The sequence below is a fragment of the Canis lupus genome, chromosome 1, assembly GCF_048164855.1.
Source record: "Canis lupus baileyi chromosome 1, mCanLup2.hap1, whole genome shotgun sequence".
NCBI lineage: Eukaryota > Metazoa > Chordata > Mammalia > Carnivora > Canidae > Canis > Canis lupus.
Genome location: NC_132838.1, coordinates 9,042,537 through 9,061,629, shown reverse-complemented (window position 1 = coordinate 9,061,629; position 19,093 = coordinate 9,042,537). Strand labels below are relative to the sequence as shown.

Below are 19,093 nucleotides of genomic sequence, written 5' to 3'. Positions count from 1 at the left end.
GGCTAAATGAGAAGATAACTGACCAGGTTCCTCATGTATAGTAAGCTATCAGCAAAGAGGAGACATAAGTATATTTAGAGAGCATGTGGTTCAACTTCTTCATCCTTTTGAGGTTCTTACAACCTAATATGCAAATTAGGATTTCTGGATTCCAACTCCAGTCATGTGTTGTTAAACAGATCACCGACTCTCCCTTTATATTACATGTGAGTGCAATACTTCTAGGTCCTGATATGATGCTAATAAAGCACACACAGAAAACTTTAAGTAATTTAAGGTTAACTTTGAAATACAGCTATTATATTTTTTAAATTCACTATCATTTTTCATTTAAAAAACAAAAAGGGAATCCTCCACATCTGGAAAATGAGTGGAATACTCGCACTGGCCCATTACCGCAATCGGTTCTTTAAAAATATAAATGATCAAAAACAACAACAACAACAACAAAAAACAACAGTGACAAGGTACACTTGAGAATACTACCATGAAGAATTCATCTATGTGGAGAGGCGGGTGCTCCTGTATTTGAACTGTGACTGACTGAAACGCCTACTGTTGTGTTTGAAAAAGCCCAACTCCAAGAATTTAACAGGAGCAATAAATCTGGATGATAAAAGTAGGAAATATTGCCAAAATCGTTCATATACGATTCTAAAAATCCTACCTTAGTATGACAATCACACTTTAGTTCTCAACAGTTTAGCTCTACCCTCTACAGAGGTCAAATTTTCAGAAGAGTTCAAACTGCTTGTTGGCTTTTTTCTTTTTTTCCCAACTAAAATTGTATGTAGTTAAGGCATGCATACAATAGAATAATTTGGTAAATATATATGTACATAGTGAAATGATTACTATTATCAAGCTAATTTACTTATCTTCTCATATACTTTTTTTTTTTTTTTTTTTTTTGTGGTGAGACCACCTGAAATCTACTTTCTTAGGAAAGGTCCAGTATTCAATACAGTATTAACTGTGGTCCTCAAGCAGTACATTAGATCTCTAGGGGGAGTCATCCTACCTAACTGCAAATTTGGACCATTTGACAACAGCTCTCCATTTCCCCACCTCCTTGTGCCTGGTGACCATTGTTCTACCTATTTTCAATAGGTTGTTCTTTGACAGAAATCAGAATTCCTGATCTGGGATCCAAACTGCAAGAGCTTGCCACACGAAGGGTGGTGGGGCCAGGGATCCCATCTTGCTCTGGCCTTCGTGGCTCAGGCCAGGTGTCGAATAGCTCACTCTGCTTCAAGGCCCTTGCCAATTCTCTCCTTCACCTGCGTGGCTAATGAAAAGTCATCCAGACATGAAAAACTTGAAACAGCACTCAATAGGTGACTATACACAACAGCGAATGAGGAGGTCAGGGGCAAAACGGACTCTACAATAAATATTTCACTAAAAAGATTTTGGTAATAGACCCTTTGTAAGCCTCAGTCATATACACAAAACCATCTTGGAGCTTAGCTGCATCTACAGAGAAAAAGAAAACTAACACACGGGAAATTTTCTTACCTCCTGACCATTTGCTTTCCTTATGTACTACAGTAAATTGTTCTTTTATGTATGATATGCATCCTTTGAAAAGAAGGCACTCTAGCACATGTCACATAAGGTGTTCTGCTGAATGTCCATTTGGAATATAATTTTAGAGACTCCAGACAAGAAACATACAGTTCCAAACTATTTCCTTCCCTAGACTATTGCTGACATCTGAAAATTTCATCATTAGTCATTTTGCATCAAAACATAGGGAATAATGATAGTGACAATAATACTATCTATCACTCCCTGACTACAGGTCTTTAACCATACGACCCCTAAGCCATCTAACACAGAGAATGGTATTATTAACTCAGTTTACTATTCAGAAACCTGAGATGCAGAGGAACTGAACAGCTAACATAAGGTTTTACAAAAAGCAAAGCCTATAAAAGTCGCGTTTTTCCAGTATGCCGTATACCCAATCCATGTGGCTATTACTCAAAGGACTAACTCACTAAGTACCATACCATAGGCCCTAGTAGGCATCACAGAAAATATCCAGGAGGTCATTCGATCCTGCCTGAAATGACACCTTGCAGTTTCTGCAGGGTCCTCTCTTAAGGAACTTGGATGAAGCAAAAAAATGGAGCCAGTGCTCGAACTCTGTCCAGATTCCCTAATAAGCCTAGATTTGGTGTTACTGAAAGGACTGAACACACAGAGGTTGAAGCCAGCATGACTGCCTGGTGGGAGGAAGCAGCACTCCATCGCTGGGAGGACGCTCAGAAGGGGGGCATCTGGTCCTGAACCCAAATGCTGCCAACATGAATTTAGTCGAGGCTGTAGTCATTATTTAGATGATACAAGACCTGGGCTTTTCTCCTACTACATTCAAATTTCTGAGATGCATATTCTACTCAGAAGCGATAACACGTCAAGAAAAATGAAACTGATTCATAGAATTATTTCTTTAAAACAATAATATCATAAGATCTAGAAGTGAAGTTGGAAAATACCACAAAAACATGATAAAGCATTTTGTAGGTTCTACTGGGGCTTGAAGAATCAAATGCCATAGGTGGGAATAAGGTACATAAAATGTTCACTCACCTGATGCAACCACCTGGATTACTTTTTCCCAATGTCCATGTGGGAAAGTATGAAGAAAGCAAGAATAGAAGCCAATATCAGCCTCAGAGGCATTATGAAAGTACAGGGTCATATCATTAGGAGCCGCAGTAGAATTTAAAAGGTAAACCCTGTAAGTATAGGGTTGTTTTACAACCCCACCATAAATAGGGCTGAAAATGGCTATAAGCTCTCTGCTTGTTGTATTGATCTTGAACCACTCCATCTGGGTTAAGGTGTCCAGTGATGAGTATATACACTGTAGACTCATATTTTCAGCAAGTTTAACAGTTGTGTCCCAAAACATCTCTTCGCATAGAGCTGAAATACACAACAACACATTTATTCACTTAGGTTTGATGATTGAGACACCACATGGAAACCTTAAGCTTATTCTAAGCTTTCTAAGACCCAGCAAGATAGTAAATGGAGATCACACTAAAGGCTAACAGTTTCTCCCTTAGTCTAAAAAGGTTTCTGCTGCTGATAAGAGCATTTGCAACTTGTTGATGTCCTGAACAAATGAGAAATTATCGGACTCAACTAAAGAGCATTATAAATTCTAAACATGTCACACTATAAGACCAAGATAGAAGTAAATTTTTTTTAATGAAGACATTATCTTTACCTCTGTATACGTGAAGAATAGCCAAGAAGAAAGTAAGATAATCCATCTCTGGAAACCGTTTGGAAGGCTGATCTATTAAAAAAAAAAAGACAATTTTTATAATGTTACATGCAGAGGCCCAGCACAATGCACTACTTCCTTCCTCTCAGATATTATCAGCAATGTCTTAAAGTATGAACAGGAAAAACGTCTGAGCTTCAAAGTCAGGTTTGCTCTTGCATAAGGATGAACAGATTTGAATCACTTCTCTCTCGGGGAACTAGCTTATTTTCAAGATTTTATTTTCTACAAAGAGCCATTCATTGAACAAGTCAGTGAAGAGCTGAGTGCATTCTCTATACCAGACTCTACTCTAGGCCATTAGGATACAACAGTAAATTAAAAAAAGAAAAAAAGAAAAAGAAAAAAATCTTTGCTATCATGGAATTTACATTCTAGTGGGAGGAGACAGACATTGAAATTAAAAAGTAAAACAATATAGTAAATTATTTATGGTAAGTGCATGAGGAAAGCACAAAGCAGGAAAGTGGAGATAGGGCAGGGCGGGTGATAGCGTTCCCCTTTTAGACAGGAATGTGCAGGAAGTCTTCACTGAGAACTTGACATTGGAGCAGACATGGAAGGGCAGCAGGAGGGGCCTGGGGTGCCAGGGTTTAGAGGCTCCACCAGTGTGGACCGTGGTTGGGCATGGCCTTCCTTTTACTTTTCTTTTCTTTTTTTTTTTAAATTTTTTTTAAATTTTTATTTATTTATGATAGTCACACAGAGAAAGAGAGAGAGAGAGAGAGAGAGAGGCAGAGACACAGGCAGAGGGAGAAGCAGGCTCCATGCACCGGGAGCCCGACGTGGGATTCGATCCCGGGTCTCCAGGATCGCGCCCCGGGGCCAAAGGCAGGCGCCAAACAGCTGCGCCACCCAGGGATCCCCCTTTTACTTTTCTACCTTTTCATTGACCTCAGGCATTTGCTTTGGAGGTGATGAAGGGACCACACATGGAAGGACCTCCCAACACAAAATTATTGTGGCCCAGGATGTATACTAAGCTATCCTCATGGATGTTTTTTTTTTTAATCTTTTATTTTTAAATAGTTACAGAGTCACAGTCATTTGCAAAGATAGTAGGAGAGCACCCGTGTACTCTTCAACCCAAGTTCCCCTAAAGGTTACATCTTATGTAATTATAGTACAATATCAAAATCAAAATAACTGATTTTGTAGGTTTGTCACTGTTCCCTTCCTTCATGTAAAATAATAGTTCAAGGGCACCTGGTGGCTCAGTTTGTTAAGCATCTGCCTTTGGCTCAGGTCATGATCCCGAGGTCCTGGGATCAAATCCCATGTCTTGCTCCCTGCAAAGGAGCAGAGAGGGACTCTGTGCCTCTTCTGCTCATGCACACGCTCTCTCTCAAATAAATAAAATCTTTAAATAAAATAAAATCATTCCATTTCTTAAGAACTTGTTAGGAACATATTACCATGTCAGTATAAAAATACATTATTGCCTCTATAATGAGAGGAATTGTATGAATACCTTTATCCCCTGAGGGTTGAAATAAAAGGTAGGTAAGAAATGGGAAGGGGAGGGGAGCATGAGCCACCAAAGACAATGTTGCCTATGGCCAACTCTGAAGGTCCTCTGGATTCAATCCCAAAGTTTATTGGTAGGTGTCTGCTGTTCAATGCAGTATCTAACCTGGGAACTTTTTCAGGAAGCAAGAAATCAGTAGTATGAAATTATAATGTATACATATGGTGCTGTATAGTGCCACCCGATGCTTACACAGCATTCTATTTTCCAAATGCTTTCACAGGAGTGGTATTATTTGTACTTGTAATAGCCACACGATATAGTCAGATGAGGTATCTCTGTTTTGCAAGTAATTAAAAAAAACAATCTGTCCAAAATTTTAGTGAGCTGTACCAGGCACCCTGCTTAGGCCCTGGAAATGGAAGCATGAGAAAGACGTGGTCTCTGTCCTCATGCCATGTGATAATATATTGGGTTAGACAGATTACAGAGCCATTTTATTATAATAAAACATGAAAATATAGAAGTCAAATTTGAGTAAATACTGGGACATCCCAGAAAGGGGAAAATTCATTCTAATTGGGAAAGGTTTCATAGAAAAAAATGCACCAGATTTTGCACTTTACAATCTAACTAAGACTTTCCCAGTAGAGAAAGAGAAGGAGATAAAGGCATGAAAACAGAGGACATTTTTGGGAAATGATGTGACTATGCTCCAGGGAATGGGAGAGACAACTATGATGTTGGGTCCGGATGGAAAGTATCTTAAATGACAACCATAGAGAAGTTCAAACCTGGCCATCAGAAACCACAGCATCCTGCTTACATCTGTAACTATCAAACACAGTCCCTGGGACATGTGTCTGTGGCATCAATAAACACAACTCTGACAGCAATACAGAGCCACTAAATATCTTATGGATGCAAGTGATGTGGAAGTTTGTCATTTTTTTAAAAGATTTTATTTATTTATTCATGAGAGACAGAGAGAGAGAGAGAGAGAGAGGCAGAGACAGGCAGAGGGAGAAGCAGGCTCCATGCAGGGACCCCGATGTGGGACTCGATCCAGGGACTCCAGGATCACATCCTGGGCTGAAGGCGGCGCTAAACTGCTGATCCACCTGGGGATCCCCAGTTTTGCATTTTTGAAAGATAACCTGTATGTCTGTGGAGAATGGACTGAGGTGGCAAGGGCATTGAGGATTTATATCTGAATCAGAAAAATTAATTCCATCCATCAAATCTTAACTACAGGACTTCCTCTTGATAGGTACTGACAGACAGAAACAACAACAACAACAAAAAACTATAGAACCAGAGTTAGACCCAGTCCCAAGAATTCCTGAAGCCCTCAGGAAAGTATTCTCCTAAGTAGCCCCCTTTGCACTGATCTCTGCCTCAGACCTGTGTCACCCCCCCTCCCCAACACACACTGTATCTGGGGCAATCTTGTGACAGATACCATATGACCTACACAGTTCAAAATACTTAATATTTTTCACTATCAATAAAATTAAAAGACAACCTAAAGAATGGGAGAAAAATCTGCAAATCATACATCTTAAAAGGATCTAGAATCCAGAACGTAAAAAAAAAAAACTCTTACAACTCAACAACAAAAAGATGAACAACCCAATTTAAAAATGGGCAAAAAACTTGAATAGACGTTTCTCCAAAAAAGATATACAAATGGCCAACAAACACATGAGAAGTTGCTCAGCATCATTAGTCACTAGAAAAATGCAAATCAAAACCACAAAGAGATACTACTTCATGTCCACTATGATAGTTATAATAAAAAATGAGGAAATAGCAGTGTTGACAAGGATGTAGTGAAGTTGAAACCCTTGTACACAGCTGCTGGGTGTGTACTGGGTGCAGCTACAATGGTTTGGTTTACTAACAGTTTGGTTGTTCCTCAAACATTAAACAGAATAACTATATATGACCTAGCGATTCAACTCATGGGTTTACGTTCCTCAAAATTGAAAACAGATAATCAAACACTTAACATACCAATGTTCATAGCAACTCTATTTAGAAGAGTCAGAAGTTGGAAACAACCCAAATGTCCATCGACAGAAGAACAGATAAACTGTGATGTGTCCACACCACATATTACATAGTCATAAAAAGGAATGAAATACTAATTCATGCTACTACATGAATGAACCTTGAAAACATTATGCTAAGTGAAAGAAGGCAGACACAGAGGGCCATGTATTTTTAAGATTCCATTTACATGAAATACCCAGAATAGGTAAACCTGTAGAGACGGAAACCAGATAGTTTGCTGTCAGGGGCTTAACAGAGAGGAAACCAGGAGTGACTGCCTAAAGTATGAGGTTGTGTTTTAGGATGAAGAAAATGTTTTAGATCTTGATAAAGATGATACTTGCAAACACCATGAATGTACAAAATGCTACTCAACTGTATACTTCAATTTTATGTTGTATGAATTTCACCTCAACAACAAAAATTACTGCTAGTGAATAGCAGGAGTCCGAATTCACCTCAGGTCTTTCCAACTGCAGAAGCCACCGCAGTTTGTTATTGGCCTTGCATTTATTGATATCACGTGGTCTGCAATGGCCATTGAGCCTCATGGTACCCACAGAGAATGGAGTCCCGTCACACATCTGTGCCACTTTATGTCAGCTGGAAATAGATAATGCAGAAGAACATAGTCCAGGTTATCAGATAAATGACTCATGATGTAAAGAATCACTGAGTGCTTATTAAACACATGTGGACACATTATATGTATTTATATTAATGTTTATATATATGGTGTGTGTGTGTGGTCAGGGCTGGGTAAGGTTGGTAGAGGTGCAGGGAGAGAGGTAAGAGGGACAAAGGGGCTCAGCAGACGTCTGTAACAGCATCCTGGCGGCGGATCCTACAAGAATTGGATGCAACATAGCATCATCCACTCTCTGGGGCTCCTGCAGCCCTCAGTGAGCTTCCACCCCTGGCAGCAGAGAATCAGGGCTGGGGGAGGATTATGAGAAAAAGGGAATGAACTGGTCATAGTGTGCAGTGCCCCCTTCATCCCCAAGACGTCCAAAGCGAAGTGAGTGGAGAGATAAAGAGAGTAGACTCTCTACATGGGCTGAAATCAGGGGCCCTGGAGGCTACATATCCAAACAAAAGGTGCAGAAAGACATGCAGCTGAAGATAAAGTTCAGCTGTTACAACTTTGCTGAGGACGAGCCCTATTTATCAGCATCTAAACAAAGACAAATAGAGACTGTACTTGAGCTATTTCTGTTGTGTAGAGAGCCATTTTTTGCATGATTTATGAAGGAATTTTGGCTTGAGGTTTTTTCTAATAGAGCTGTCTGTATAAAAGAGCTTCATCCTCAAGGAAGTCATTAATCAAAATATTACTGGACTTCTTCCCTATCAAACACAGCTCAGCTAACCCCGTAAGTATGAAATTCGTCTCACGGGTTTGCCTCACACCACATGCTCCTGGGTGATCTGGGCTGTGTGACAGCCTTCAGATCTGCGGTTTCCTTCTCATAGGCACCCCCCTGCTCAGGCCCTACTCTCTGCCCTCAGCTTTGTTGCTTCTGCTATCTATAAGGTGTTCTGCTTTCCCAGATGTCTGCTTCTTCTGAACATTGGGAGGATTCGAGTCTCTACTCAGTTACCCAAGTAGGTCACCTTCCCTGTGTCATGTGGGCACACCAGACGTGCAGGGTGGAGAAGGCGCTCCTACTCTGCTTCCATTCTGCCCTTGCCCAGACAACTACTGACATGCTGAGGGCAGCAAAACACAAAGCGTGTGCTATACGCTCTTAGCACAAGGGACTGAGGCTGGGAAGAATTGGGGTGTTCTCCCTTTTTTCCCAGATGTGAGAGTTTGAGGCTCATACTTTCAGAAGACTTCAATGAGTGTTTGACTCTGGGGTTCAGCTCCCTGCGTCCAAGTGTCTCCTCAAGAGAATGTTTCCAATGAGGGACGTGGGGTTTCCCTCAGACCACCAGGCCCTTATAACTTTAGCAGGTCACAGAGCTGCCCTGGGAGCTAGATACTGGTGGGGGGCCATCCGTAACAGGCTCACTTCCATTCAAAGCAGAGAGTTCAGTTTGGCTTCAGTAGAGATCTCAGTTTGGTTTCAGTAGAGATCCTCCAGGACAGGGTTCTGCAAACTATGGCTCAGGGGCCAAATCCGGCCTACTGTCTGACCCTTTATAAATGGTCTGTTTGGACTCGGCCACGCTGCTTACTTGCTGACACACTGTCCACGCCTGTTTTGTGCTCTGATGAATAGCTGCAAAGAGACCACGTGGCCTACAAAGCCGAAAATAGTAACTATGTGATCCTTGACAGAAAAAGGTCACCAGCCCCTGCGTAGGGTAATAAATACTTAGATACCCAGCATTTATTATTTAAGTGCATCTGCTTGCTTGGTCTTGCTCAGAGGAAGGAAGGCTAAGACTCAAAGGGCAGACACTGGTAAAATTAGCTCAATTTTCTTCACAAGAACCATGCCACCAGACCTACCACAAGTATGTTTCCTCTAGAAACAGATGAGAGAAATGACCTAAATGATGCCCTGCCGCTGTAACTGGGCCCGTCCTTGAACTTACAGGTTCATCAGCCATGCAGACAATTACAGCTCTTCTTTGCTGAATCTGCGCAACACCATTTCATCGACAGCCTCCACTCAGCGGCCCCTGGTTTACCTTAAAAGTGTGAACCAGTCACATCCACTCTTTTCTAGACGGTTACTAACCTTGACGTTAGTTCTGCTCGCTCTCTCTCCTTTCCAGATGTGTGTCTGGGTGTGGGCTTCCTGTTTGGCGTGGCCTCCTTAGCTCGGCCCGTCCCGTCCCTGGCAATCTCGCTGCTGTCCTCCCTCGGTTGGCGGCACTTCAGGAACGGCTGGGCCTTTGGCCCCAGGGCCCCAGGCTGTTGGGATCTTCTCTCTAGAGTCCCTCCGGACAAGGGCTGCAGTAAAGCACTAATATTTCACTAAGCAGTGCCTTTTATTTATTTATTTTTTTGAAGAATTAAAACCAGTCAGGGAGTGTACCTGCTTCTGGAAGCCTCTTAACCACTGCAGCCACCCAGACCCATCCCACACTCAGATCTAGTTCTGCCCCTCTCTTCCCCACCCCTGTAAAATGCTACTGTTGGAAAGGATGTACTTCTCATTCTCTGTTCTAACTTGAAATTTTCAGTTGGTTATTTTGCCTTTTCTTCCCCATTCGTTTCCCTGCCAGTCAAAGCAGTTGGTATTTGGCAGCCTCTGAGGTGCAGGCTTCTTATCTCTGCCCATATCTGAGCATGTTTCCATCCCACCTTCTAGAGACTCTCTTTCGTTTTGTGTTTTAATCACCTGCTCTGACACAGAAAGCACACGAAAAGTTGACATTTGCTAAGAACTGTCCCTGCAAACTTAGCAGCCTCTGTGTCTTCAAAACACAATTGTTTCTACCTTGTTCCAGAGGACAACAGGGCTCGTTTTACTTGTTCTTTTTATCTACTGGAGAGTGAAGATTTTCCCATTGGTCAAACCACCATGAAGGATTGTGGCTGGGGGGTGGAGTTTGTGCAATTCGCAGGGCCTGCAGAGGAGAAGGCAGTTCTGGAGGCCAGCCAGTCCCACACATTTCCCTAAGCATCATGTGTGCAGGGCTGGCCTCTTCTGTGACCACATCATGGCTGAAAGCACAAAAGAGGAAAATACAGGGGTGCCCAGGTGGCTCAGCTGGTTTAGTGTCTGACTCTTGATTTGGGCTCAGGTCATGATCTCAGGGTCACGAGATAGGTCATGAGCCCATGCTGGGGGTGGAGCCTGCTTAAGATTCTCTTTATCCCTTTGCCCCTCTCCCCTACTCTCACTCTCAAAAAAGAAGGAAGGAAGGAAGGAAGGAAGGAAGGAAGGAAGGAAGGAAGGAAGGAAGGGAGGGAGGGAGGGAGGGAGGGAGGGAGGGAAGAAAGAAAGAAAGAAAGAAACAAACAAACACAGCTTTTATTGCACAAAGGATTTTTGAGCACTTACTGTGCGGCAGAGGAAGCCCTCTAAGACACCTGACTCGTGTCACTCTCTTTGATACTTCACCATCCTCAAAAGAATATCCAAATCTCTTACTTACAAGACTGGACAATATTGATATCTCTCATTCTTCCAGCCTCATGTCTTACACTGTGCTCACCCCCACCTTCCCCTCCAGACCCACCTAGTATCTTACAATTTGGAGAACACCTTCTGATGGGGCACAGGCTTTGTACGTAGAGGTCCTTTGCTTCGACTTCTCTTATCCCCTCCCATAGGAAAGCCCTGGCACAGACTTCCCTTATCAGGTACCCTCCTTGAGCCCCCCACACCTGGGGTAGGTGTTCCTCCTGTGAGTTCCTTAAGAATCCCAGATAGGGATCTCTGGGTGGCGCAGCGGTTTAGCACCTGCCTTTGGCCCAGGGCGTGATCCTGGAGACCCGGGATCGAATCCCACGTCGGGCTCCCGGTGCATGGAGCCTGCTTCTCCCTCTGCCTGTGTCTCTGCCTCTCTCTCTCTCTCTCTGTGACTATCATAATCATAAAAAAAAAAAAAGAATCCCAGATAATCCTTACTGAAACCCCCACCGCAGCCTTTGTAACCGATCCTTTATTTGCTGTATTTCCTATGATAGCCTAATTAACCCTTTCAAGTTCAGGATAAGGTCTTGTTGACTGCTGTATCCACAGAGCCTTGCTTGGTGCCTGGCATGTGCTGAGTGTCTGTTAGATCAATACTTGTTGAAAGCAGGTGAAGGGATGGCTTCTACCTGTAAGGTTTGCCGTACATGGCCATTTGCTCATCACAACCCAGAGGCCATTCTGTTTCCAACGTTTTTTTTTTTTTTTTTTTTCTTTTGCCTCTTCTTTCTATTTCTCCAATGAGTAAGACAAAGAGAAGCCTTGATCCAAAAAGCACATAAATTTTTTGCGGGTCAAACTCGAAGATAAACGTTTCTGATTGGGGCCAACTCTTACTCAAAATGATTCAGTGGGTACTGAACTGAACCTCAAACACTGGCTGAAACAGTCACTGTCTACCCAAATGATTCACATCCCAATGAACATCAGAGCATATTTCAACAGTAGATGCTACTAACATCTATGAGGTCTAGACTTAAAAACTGGTTTTGCTTACTCCCTGACTTATAAATCCAGATTTATATAGGCTAAGTACTTTCCCTAAATTCTCTTTTATCATCATTTCCTAATTCATCATCCACATGCAAACACATACATGTCATCATCATCAACATCATTATCACAATCATCATCCTTGCTGTCACCCATATCCCATTATAAAGTTATTGCTATTATGAAGAGCAGAAGAATGGAGATAGCTTTTTTGTTTCTCTGTAGGGTCCATCACTTCTTTCTTTTTTTTTTTAATATTTATTTATTTATTATTTATGATAGACATAGAGAGAGAGAGAGTGGCAGAGACACAGGAGGAGGGAGAAGCAGGCTCCATGCTGAGAGCCTGATATGGGACTCGATCCCGGGACTCCAGGATCACACCCTGGGCCAAAGGCAGGCGCTAAACCACTGAGCCACCCAGGGATACCCCCATCACTTCTTTCTTTTCTCTTCTTGGAGCTCTTGAAATCTTGCAATATAAAGAACCTAAGAATTAGCTTTGTATCTGTTACTGAGGAATACAGGCAACCCACTATCTTGGCACCAGGAATGCAACATTGTTCTCCCCAACATAAAGCTACACAATCTTACTAGCAATTAGGGGAGATGTTAAAAGATCACATGATCAATAATGAATCCCCAAACAAACAATAAAAACATCCTGAGACACATGAAACTGCCTTACACATCCAGAGAACGGTCGTCCTGTGTTCCAACCAGAACAAATGGAGGTGAAGACAAGGAAAATTAGTGGGGCAAATTGAAGATTATCTACCACTCACAGAGATGAACAGATTTCCTCACTCCACTGCTCTTAAGTGACCCTTATTAAGGGCCTTTTCAACAGTTTAAAAGTAAAAAAATAGTCTTTAACATTACCATTTGTTGACAGAAATAGGAAACGCAGCTAAAGTCATCACATTACTGGATGGAGTGTTACATTAGCTACCTCCCGCCTCTCTGGGGTCACCAGGGTGCCAACTTGTTATTTTAACACATAGTAAGTAAAGGGAAAAACAAGCATTTATCCTGCCTTCCCTGTACAAATTGCATTTCAGGGTGACTTAAGTTTCTTTTTATAGAAAAACTCAGCTACTAAGTGGAAAAACAATAATTGATATTATTTTTAATTGCTATTTTGTAACTCCTATTAAAATAATAGATGGAGACCCTTGTTACTAGATGCTCAAGCCATTCAGTGGAAGGTTAACAGGAGCTTTATAATGAAATATAGTGCTGATTGACAATACGTGAGCCCCCCCAATCAACCCTAATCTCACACTAAAATGGCACAACCAGATGGCAGGGGATTTGGTGATACAGCAGGAAGAAAACAGCACCGCTCAGGAAGATCTCCTACCAAAGTAACTGAACCTGAACGCAGACCAGCCTCTGGAAGGAGCTAGTATCTGGGAGATCCAGGGAAAAGAAAGAAGTTACAAGCCCCATGAGGAAGCAGAGATACTACAGAACACATGTCTTGGGTTCTCAATAAGTAAATGACAATTATGATTCACATAAGAAAATATAACCAGCCCAGTAAATGCCAAAAGGCACTAGACAACTTTAAATATCCTTTCCTGATAAAAACTCAGAATAATTTTTGGAATTTAACTAGCATAATAAAGAAAACTCGTTGGAAACCAACGGCACACTTGATGGTAAAACCCCAGAACAATCTTGGTTAAATTTGAAAAATTTGAAAGTAAGATAAGAATGACCACTATCACTGCCAATATTTAGCCTTGCCCTGGAAGTTTTAATGGATATTATAGGCAAATAAATAAATAAATAAATAAGAATTTAAATATTGAAGAATTATTTTGACTTTATTATTATTTGTAGATGATCAACCTAGAGAACAAAGAATCAAATAAAAAAGATCCGATAAAATAACAGCCAAATAACAGTCTAGCCAAATAGTTTTTTTTTATTTTAATTTTTTATTTTTTTTAATTTATGATAGTCACAGAGAGAGAGAGAGAGGCAGAGACACAGGCAGAGAGAGAAGCAGGCTCCATGCACTGGGAGCCTGACGTGGGATTTGATCCCGAGTCTCCAGGATCGCGCTCTGGGCCAAAGGCAGGCGCCAAACTGCTGCGCCACCCAGGGATCCCTAGCCAAATAGTTTTATAAGACTAAACAGCTTTATTTTGCCAAATCCAAATGAGTAGTGGAAAGAACACATATATGTATACACACACACACACACGTATGAATATGCAAGAATGTACCTCAAGAATTTATAGCAATTACACAGAATCTATACATTGTATCAACATAAGTCTTGAATAAGAGGTGACATTTTTTTTTCCCCTGTGACAAGATCCAATTTGGGGAAAAGACATCCAAATAATTTTTTAATTTATCTGAAATTTTATAATCTATTACATCTTCGAATAGGTCAGGCTGTGAAAGACTTCATGAGGTTCTCATTGACCACAGTCTACAAGAGATGGTGAAGGCCATGGGAGGCAGCAGGGTACTTTTCCTCAGCACTTAGCATGGTTTGTGTGTATGAATGTTCACAGAATAAAGATGTTCTTGATGAACAGAAGCTTCATTTAAATGCATAACAGCAAACTGCTCAGCATGGAGCCCAAGGCAAGACCTGAACTCAAGACTCTGAGATCAATACCGAAACCGAGATCAAGAGTTCATATGCTTAACAGACTGAGCCACCCAAGCATTACCGCAAACTACATTTTTAATAATAAGGAATATGAAGTAAGGCACCTTGCAGTACCAGATATTAAATGGGATGAAGCTTACAATATTAAGGTGTTTTATTCTGTAAGAATTGAGAGTTCAAAAGCAAACCGAAAGAATTACAGATGTTCAGGGGTAGTGATTCAAATGCAGCTAGATGAAAGAAGAGCATTCACGCCATGAAACGGTGGTTGAATGAATGGTCCTGGACAAAGGCTGGGCAACCAGAAAGGTCTGACAGAACTCCCTCAGGGCCTTGTCAGGCCAACACCCTCCTCCACGTTGCATCAAACGCCCCTGTATTTCTCCAGTGGATCTCATGTGGGCTGAGAGTTCCATCACTGTGGTCTGTACATTCAAAAAATATACCCATTTCATTTCTCCAGTAAGAAGACATTCAGATTTACAGTATACTGACTGTAAGCAGCCAGAGCAAACCGTAAGAAAACGGAAAATAAGAAAAATGTGTTCACCAACAGGGATCTTAGGGAGTTAGTTATGCAGATAGCAACCACAGAAACCCAGAAACACAACACGTTTTGAGGCAGCCCACTGGGCTCCTTTAGCCAAAGGCCCTACCACTGAAAAATGTTATTTATTCAATTAGAATAATGGTGTGCTTATATTTATAAAAGCTTAGGCATTAGAGGTGCTGCTTACCTAAAAAATAAAGATGGTTTAGTGACCTTATATGGCCAGTTGGCCATTCTGAATGGAAACCAGGATCCCTTCAATGATTTCTTTTTTTTTTTTTCCTTCAATGATTTCTTTTTTTTTTTTTTCCTTCAATGATTTCAAAACAGAGTTACCTCCACTAGGACAGGAGGGAATCTGTCATGTTCCTTTGTTTGGCCACATAACAGTAAGAATATCTGCGCAGGCAGCATGTTGCCATTCTGATATAATCAGGCTTGAAATAATGAACACCAAACCATGCATATATACCAAATACAGAACTTTTGCAAGGAGTTCCTTCCTGCTGAAGAACGAGTTAGTGAAAGAAGTAATTAGATCCATGGCAAAAGCTCATCTTGTCCAAGAAGCCAGAGTAAGCCTCATTCAGAAAGAATATCAAGAACATTGCCACGCCAAGGAAGGGGCTTGTACATACTCACAGGAAAAAGAAGCCTAGCTCTTCTGGATGCCTCAAATAGTTACGGAATAAAATAGTCTCTTCATTAAAATGGCTTTGTCTCACGGTGAGTGTTTTATCTTTTCAACATTAACATCCAATTTTCTGTGTCACCCAGTGTTTTGGTTGATAAGGACTGTAAAGATGTTTCACATATGTATAAAATGTTTTCTTGTCATTAAAGTTGCATTAAATGCAGTGGTCACATGGAAAAAATTAGGTCACATGGAAAAAGATTTCTCAGTAATGAATAGAGAGTGAGTGGTTGCTCTGCAAGTCAGGTTGTCAGCCTATTTTTTTATAGACCCAGAATTAATTTGGGGTTAAAAACAGAATTACAGATTTTCAGCATATGATAATGGCAACAGTTCAGCAGAGAGAAGATGGCTTGTCTACCACATGGTTATCACGAAACCTGACTTACCAGTGAGAAAAGCTGAAGTCAGTTCCATGTGGACATTGGCCATTCCCCGGGCAGTACAACCTCTACACACCCACTGCAGGATTCTTGCCACTTGCATCTGGGGGTAAGACCTAGGCCCTGCCGAGTATATTTATACTCTAAGAATTTAAATCTGAGGCTTGGGAGTGCGGCAGGGAAGCAGCAGGCTACCAGGCCCATTCCGGCTCGAGATGTGCAGGTTTGCAGTGCACAAGCTCTGCCAGCAGCAGTGGAGAGGGCGTCCTGGCATGTGTAATAGCAGATGACAGTGCCTGTCTGTGCCCAAGCAACGGCTGCAGGGACATGTCTGCCAGGCCCAGTGGGTAACCCTGGGGGACCTGTGGTAAGGCCCAGGTGCACTGAACAAGCTTCTCCCTATGTCCCTATGCTCCTCTTTCTCTAAAATAAATAAATAAATCATCAAAACAAAACAAAACAAAACTCAAACTCTGGCATAGCAAACATTACACACTAACAAAGTAAAAAGGTAGGACAATCAGGAGAGGGATATGTGAAAGGTATGAGACACAGTGTAATATTTTCTAAGTGTAAAGTGCTTAAATATCGGTGACCAAAAAAAAAAAAAAAAAATTCCCACCAATATCCCAACAGAAAAATAGGCAATGGACATTAAACAATTCACATAAGTACAAACAGAAAAATATGAAAAGGTACTTACTCTCTCCAGTTATGATAAATGAAAAAACAATGGCATACTAACTTTTGCACATCGAATATGTAAATAATATATAAATGAAGAGAATGATAGTGAGTGTTGTTAACAAGAGTAGGAGGAAATGTGGACAGCTGAGTGCTACTGTGGAAGAGTCAACAGGTTAGCATATGTTAAGTGATGGTGTATGAAAAATGTGACTTGCTATATTGTCTGACCCAGCCAGGCTACCTCAAGATATTTATCTTAAGATGAATAAATTTAGCCAAGTCAGCAGAAATCTGGGTTTTTTTTGTTTGTTTGCCTGTGTTAAGCAGGCTCCATGCCCAGCACAGAGCCTGATACAGGGCTTGAACTCACGACCCTGAGATCAAGACCTGAGCTGAGATCAAGAGTTGGATGCTCAACCAACTGAGCCATCCAGATGCCCCACAAAGATCTGGTTTTTAAATGTGTAAATGTTTATCACAGCATTATTTTCATTAATAAAATTTGGAATTATCTGTACTCCCGTATCTGGTGGACAGGTTTGGTTCATTTGCTGTGGTAAACTCGCAGGACGGGATACTCTGCTGCTCTTCAGCAGTTATGGTTATGCACATCTATATTTAGACATGTGAAATACCTATAATACACTGAGTGAAGAACTTTTCTCAACACCCACATGCCCATAAAAATAAGACCATGAAAGAGCATTCTAAAAAGCAGTAGCTAGAGTAAGAGCCCACACCATGCTTTTTTTAAAAACATTTTTAAAATTCATATTCAATTTGCCAACATATAGTATAACACGTAGTGCTCATCCCATCAAATGCCCTCCTCAGTGTCAGTCACACCGTCCTTCTCACCTGGCTTTAGCATCGGCGGGGGCTCAGCAGGCTGTACTCACGACTCCTGTCCTCTATCTTCCTGCTCTGTTTATATCCTCTCTTCTCCTGATGGTCTGAAGGTTTCAAGGAAATAAACACTTTAACATTTTCAGGACTCCTGAATCCCAAGCATCAGACCCTGGGAAAAACTAAGTTCCTCTCTGGGAATCTAAGTGACCCCAGGAAGCTGCAGACAACCACACTCTGTGGATGGACTGGGACTTGTACACATTTGCTATCTCTTCCCCCACAGCCATCCGGACAGAACTCAGTCCTTTCTCCTCTATATCCGCTATTACTTTGTGCTGCTAGTTGATAACATTCCCTCTACATTAGGGTTAGTGAGACAGCATGAAGAGCTACTCCCATAAACAAAAGAGTATGGGTTTTACAGAGGACTTGCTTCAAATTCCAGTCTATCTTGGAAGAGCTGTGTGGCCTCCGGTCACATCCACTTTGGTGGCAGCACAGATGGCCAAACTCCGGTGGAAGACCCAGGTAGGCAAACTCCAACCTTGGGTCACAGGGCCGAGTGCGCCCCATCCTTGGGAGGACCCAGCCAGGCCGCTTGAAGACATAAAGTGCTGAGAAGTTGATTTGGACTCTTGTACTGTCAATACCATTGCATCACCAGTAATTTAAAGGGATTTTTTACTTTCTGAAATAGCACAGAACATATATATGCTTCCTTTAAAATGGATACCTGCTAGAAATTTTTATTACAAATTTCTAAACTTTCCTTGTTGCCAGAATGGTTGTTCTCCTCCTTTGCTGATGCCCTGAGGACAGTTCTGTCCGTAGTTGGGTAATTAGCTCATATTTGAGCTGTTTAGTTAACATTTACACCACAATCACTATAGCAGGGTCCTGGATAAAAGAAGGTCTCCTGCCTCAGGGGCACAATGCACCAGAAATAAATGTAGTTTAATGTGAATAGGGTTATATCTCCTCAGGCTCCCTGGGATGGCCCCAACACACACCTGGTTGAACTGGTATATTTATCAAAAGCCTCCCATCTCACTCTGGAGTGTCATGGTTTGGATGGACTCCACGTTCACCCTAAAGGCCACCTTAGTGAGTTGTGGGTTTAAAGTCCTGTGTCTCAGGACACCCTTCAGTTCTGGAAAAATGAGGACAAGTTGGTCACCGGTGATACAGCAGTGACCAAGACCACCTGGGTGCAAGAGCCCCCTAGGTCCTTATGCTAGGTCTAGCCACCTTTGCTCCCAGCAGCTCTCTTGGGAGGGTGTGCTGTCTTTCCCACCCAGCCCTCAACCAGGATTACCCTTATCCATCAGAAGGCTACCAACAGTGCCGAGTCTCAAAGAGGCAGGGCTAGAGTCTGCTC

The 19,093-nt window shown here is 41.8% G+C and overlaps 1 protein-coding gene across 6 annotated transcripts in view; it reads right to left on the bottom strand.

Annotated features, from left to right (window-relative positions):
• CD226 (CD226 molecule) overlaps nucleotides 1–18,600 on the bottom strand; it is a 116,505-nt gene extending 97,905 nt beyond the window's left edge. For 2 of the 6 annotated variants that reach the window (XM_072820550.1, XM_072820551.1), the window contains exons 1-3: nucleotides 17,725–18,600; nucleotides 3,245–3,316; nucleotides 2,599–2,937 (exon numbers count right to left, since the gene is read on the bottom strand). In XM_072820550.1, coding sequence (XP_072676651.1) covers nucleotides 2,599–2,937; nucleotides 3,245–3,316; nucleotides 17,725–17,737 — 424 coding nt within the window. In that variant the 5' untranslated portion in view covers nucleotides 17,738–18,600. The other 4 variants (XM_072820568.1, XM_072820597.1, XM_072820560.1 and 1 more) reach the window with 4 other exon arrangements.
• Nucleotides 18,601–19,093: the final 493 nt, after the last annotated feature.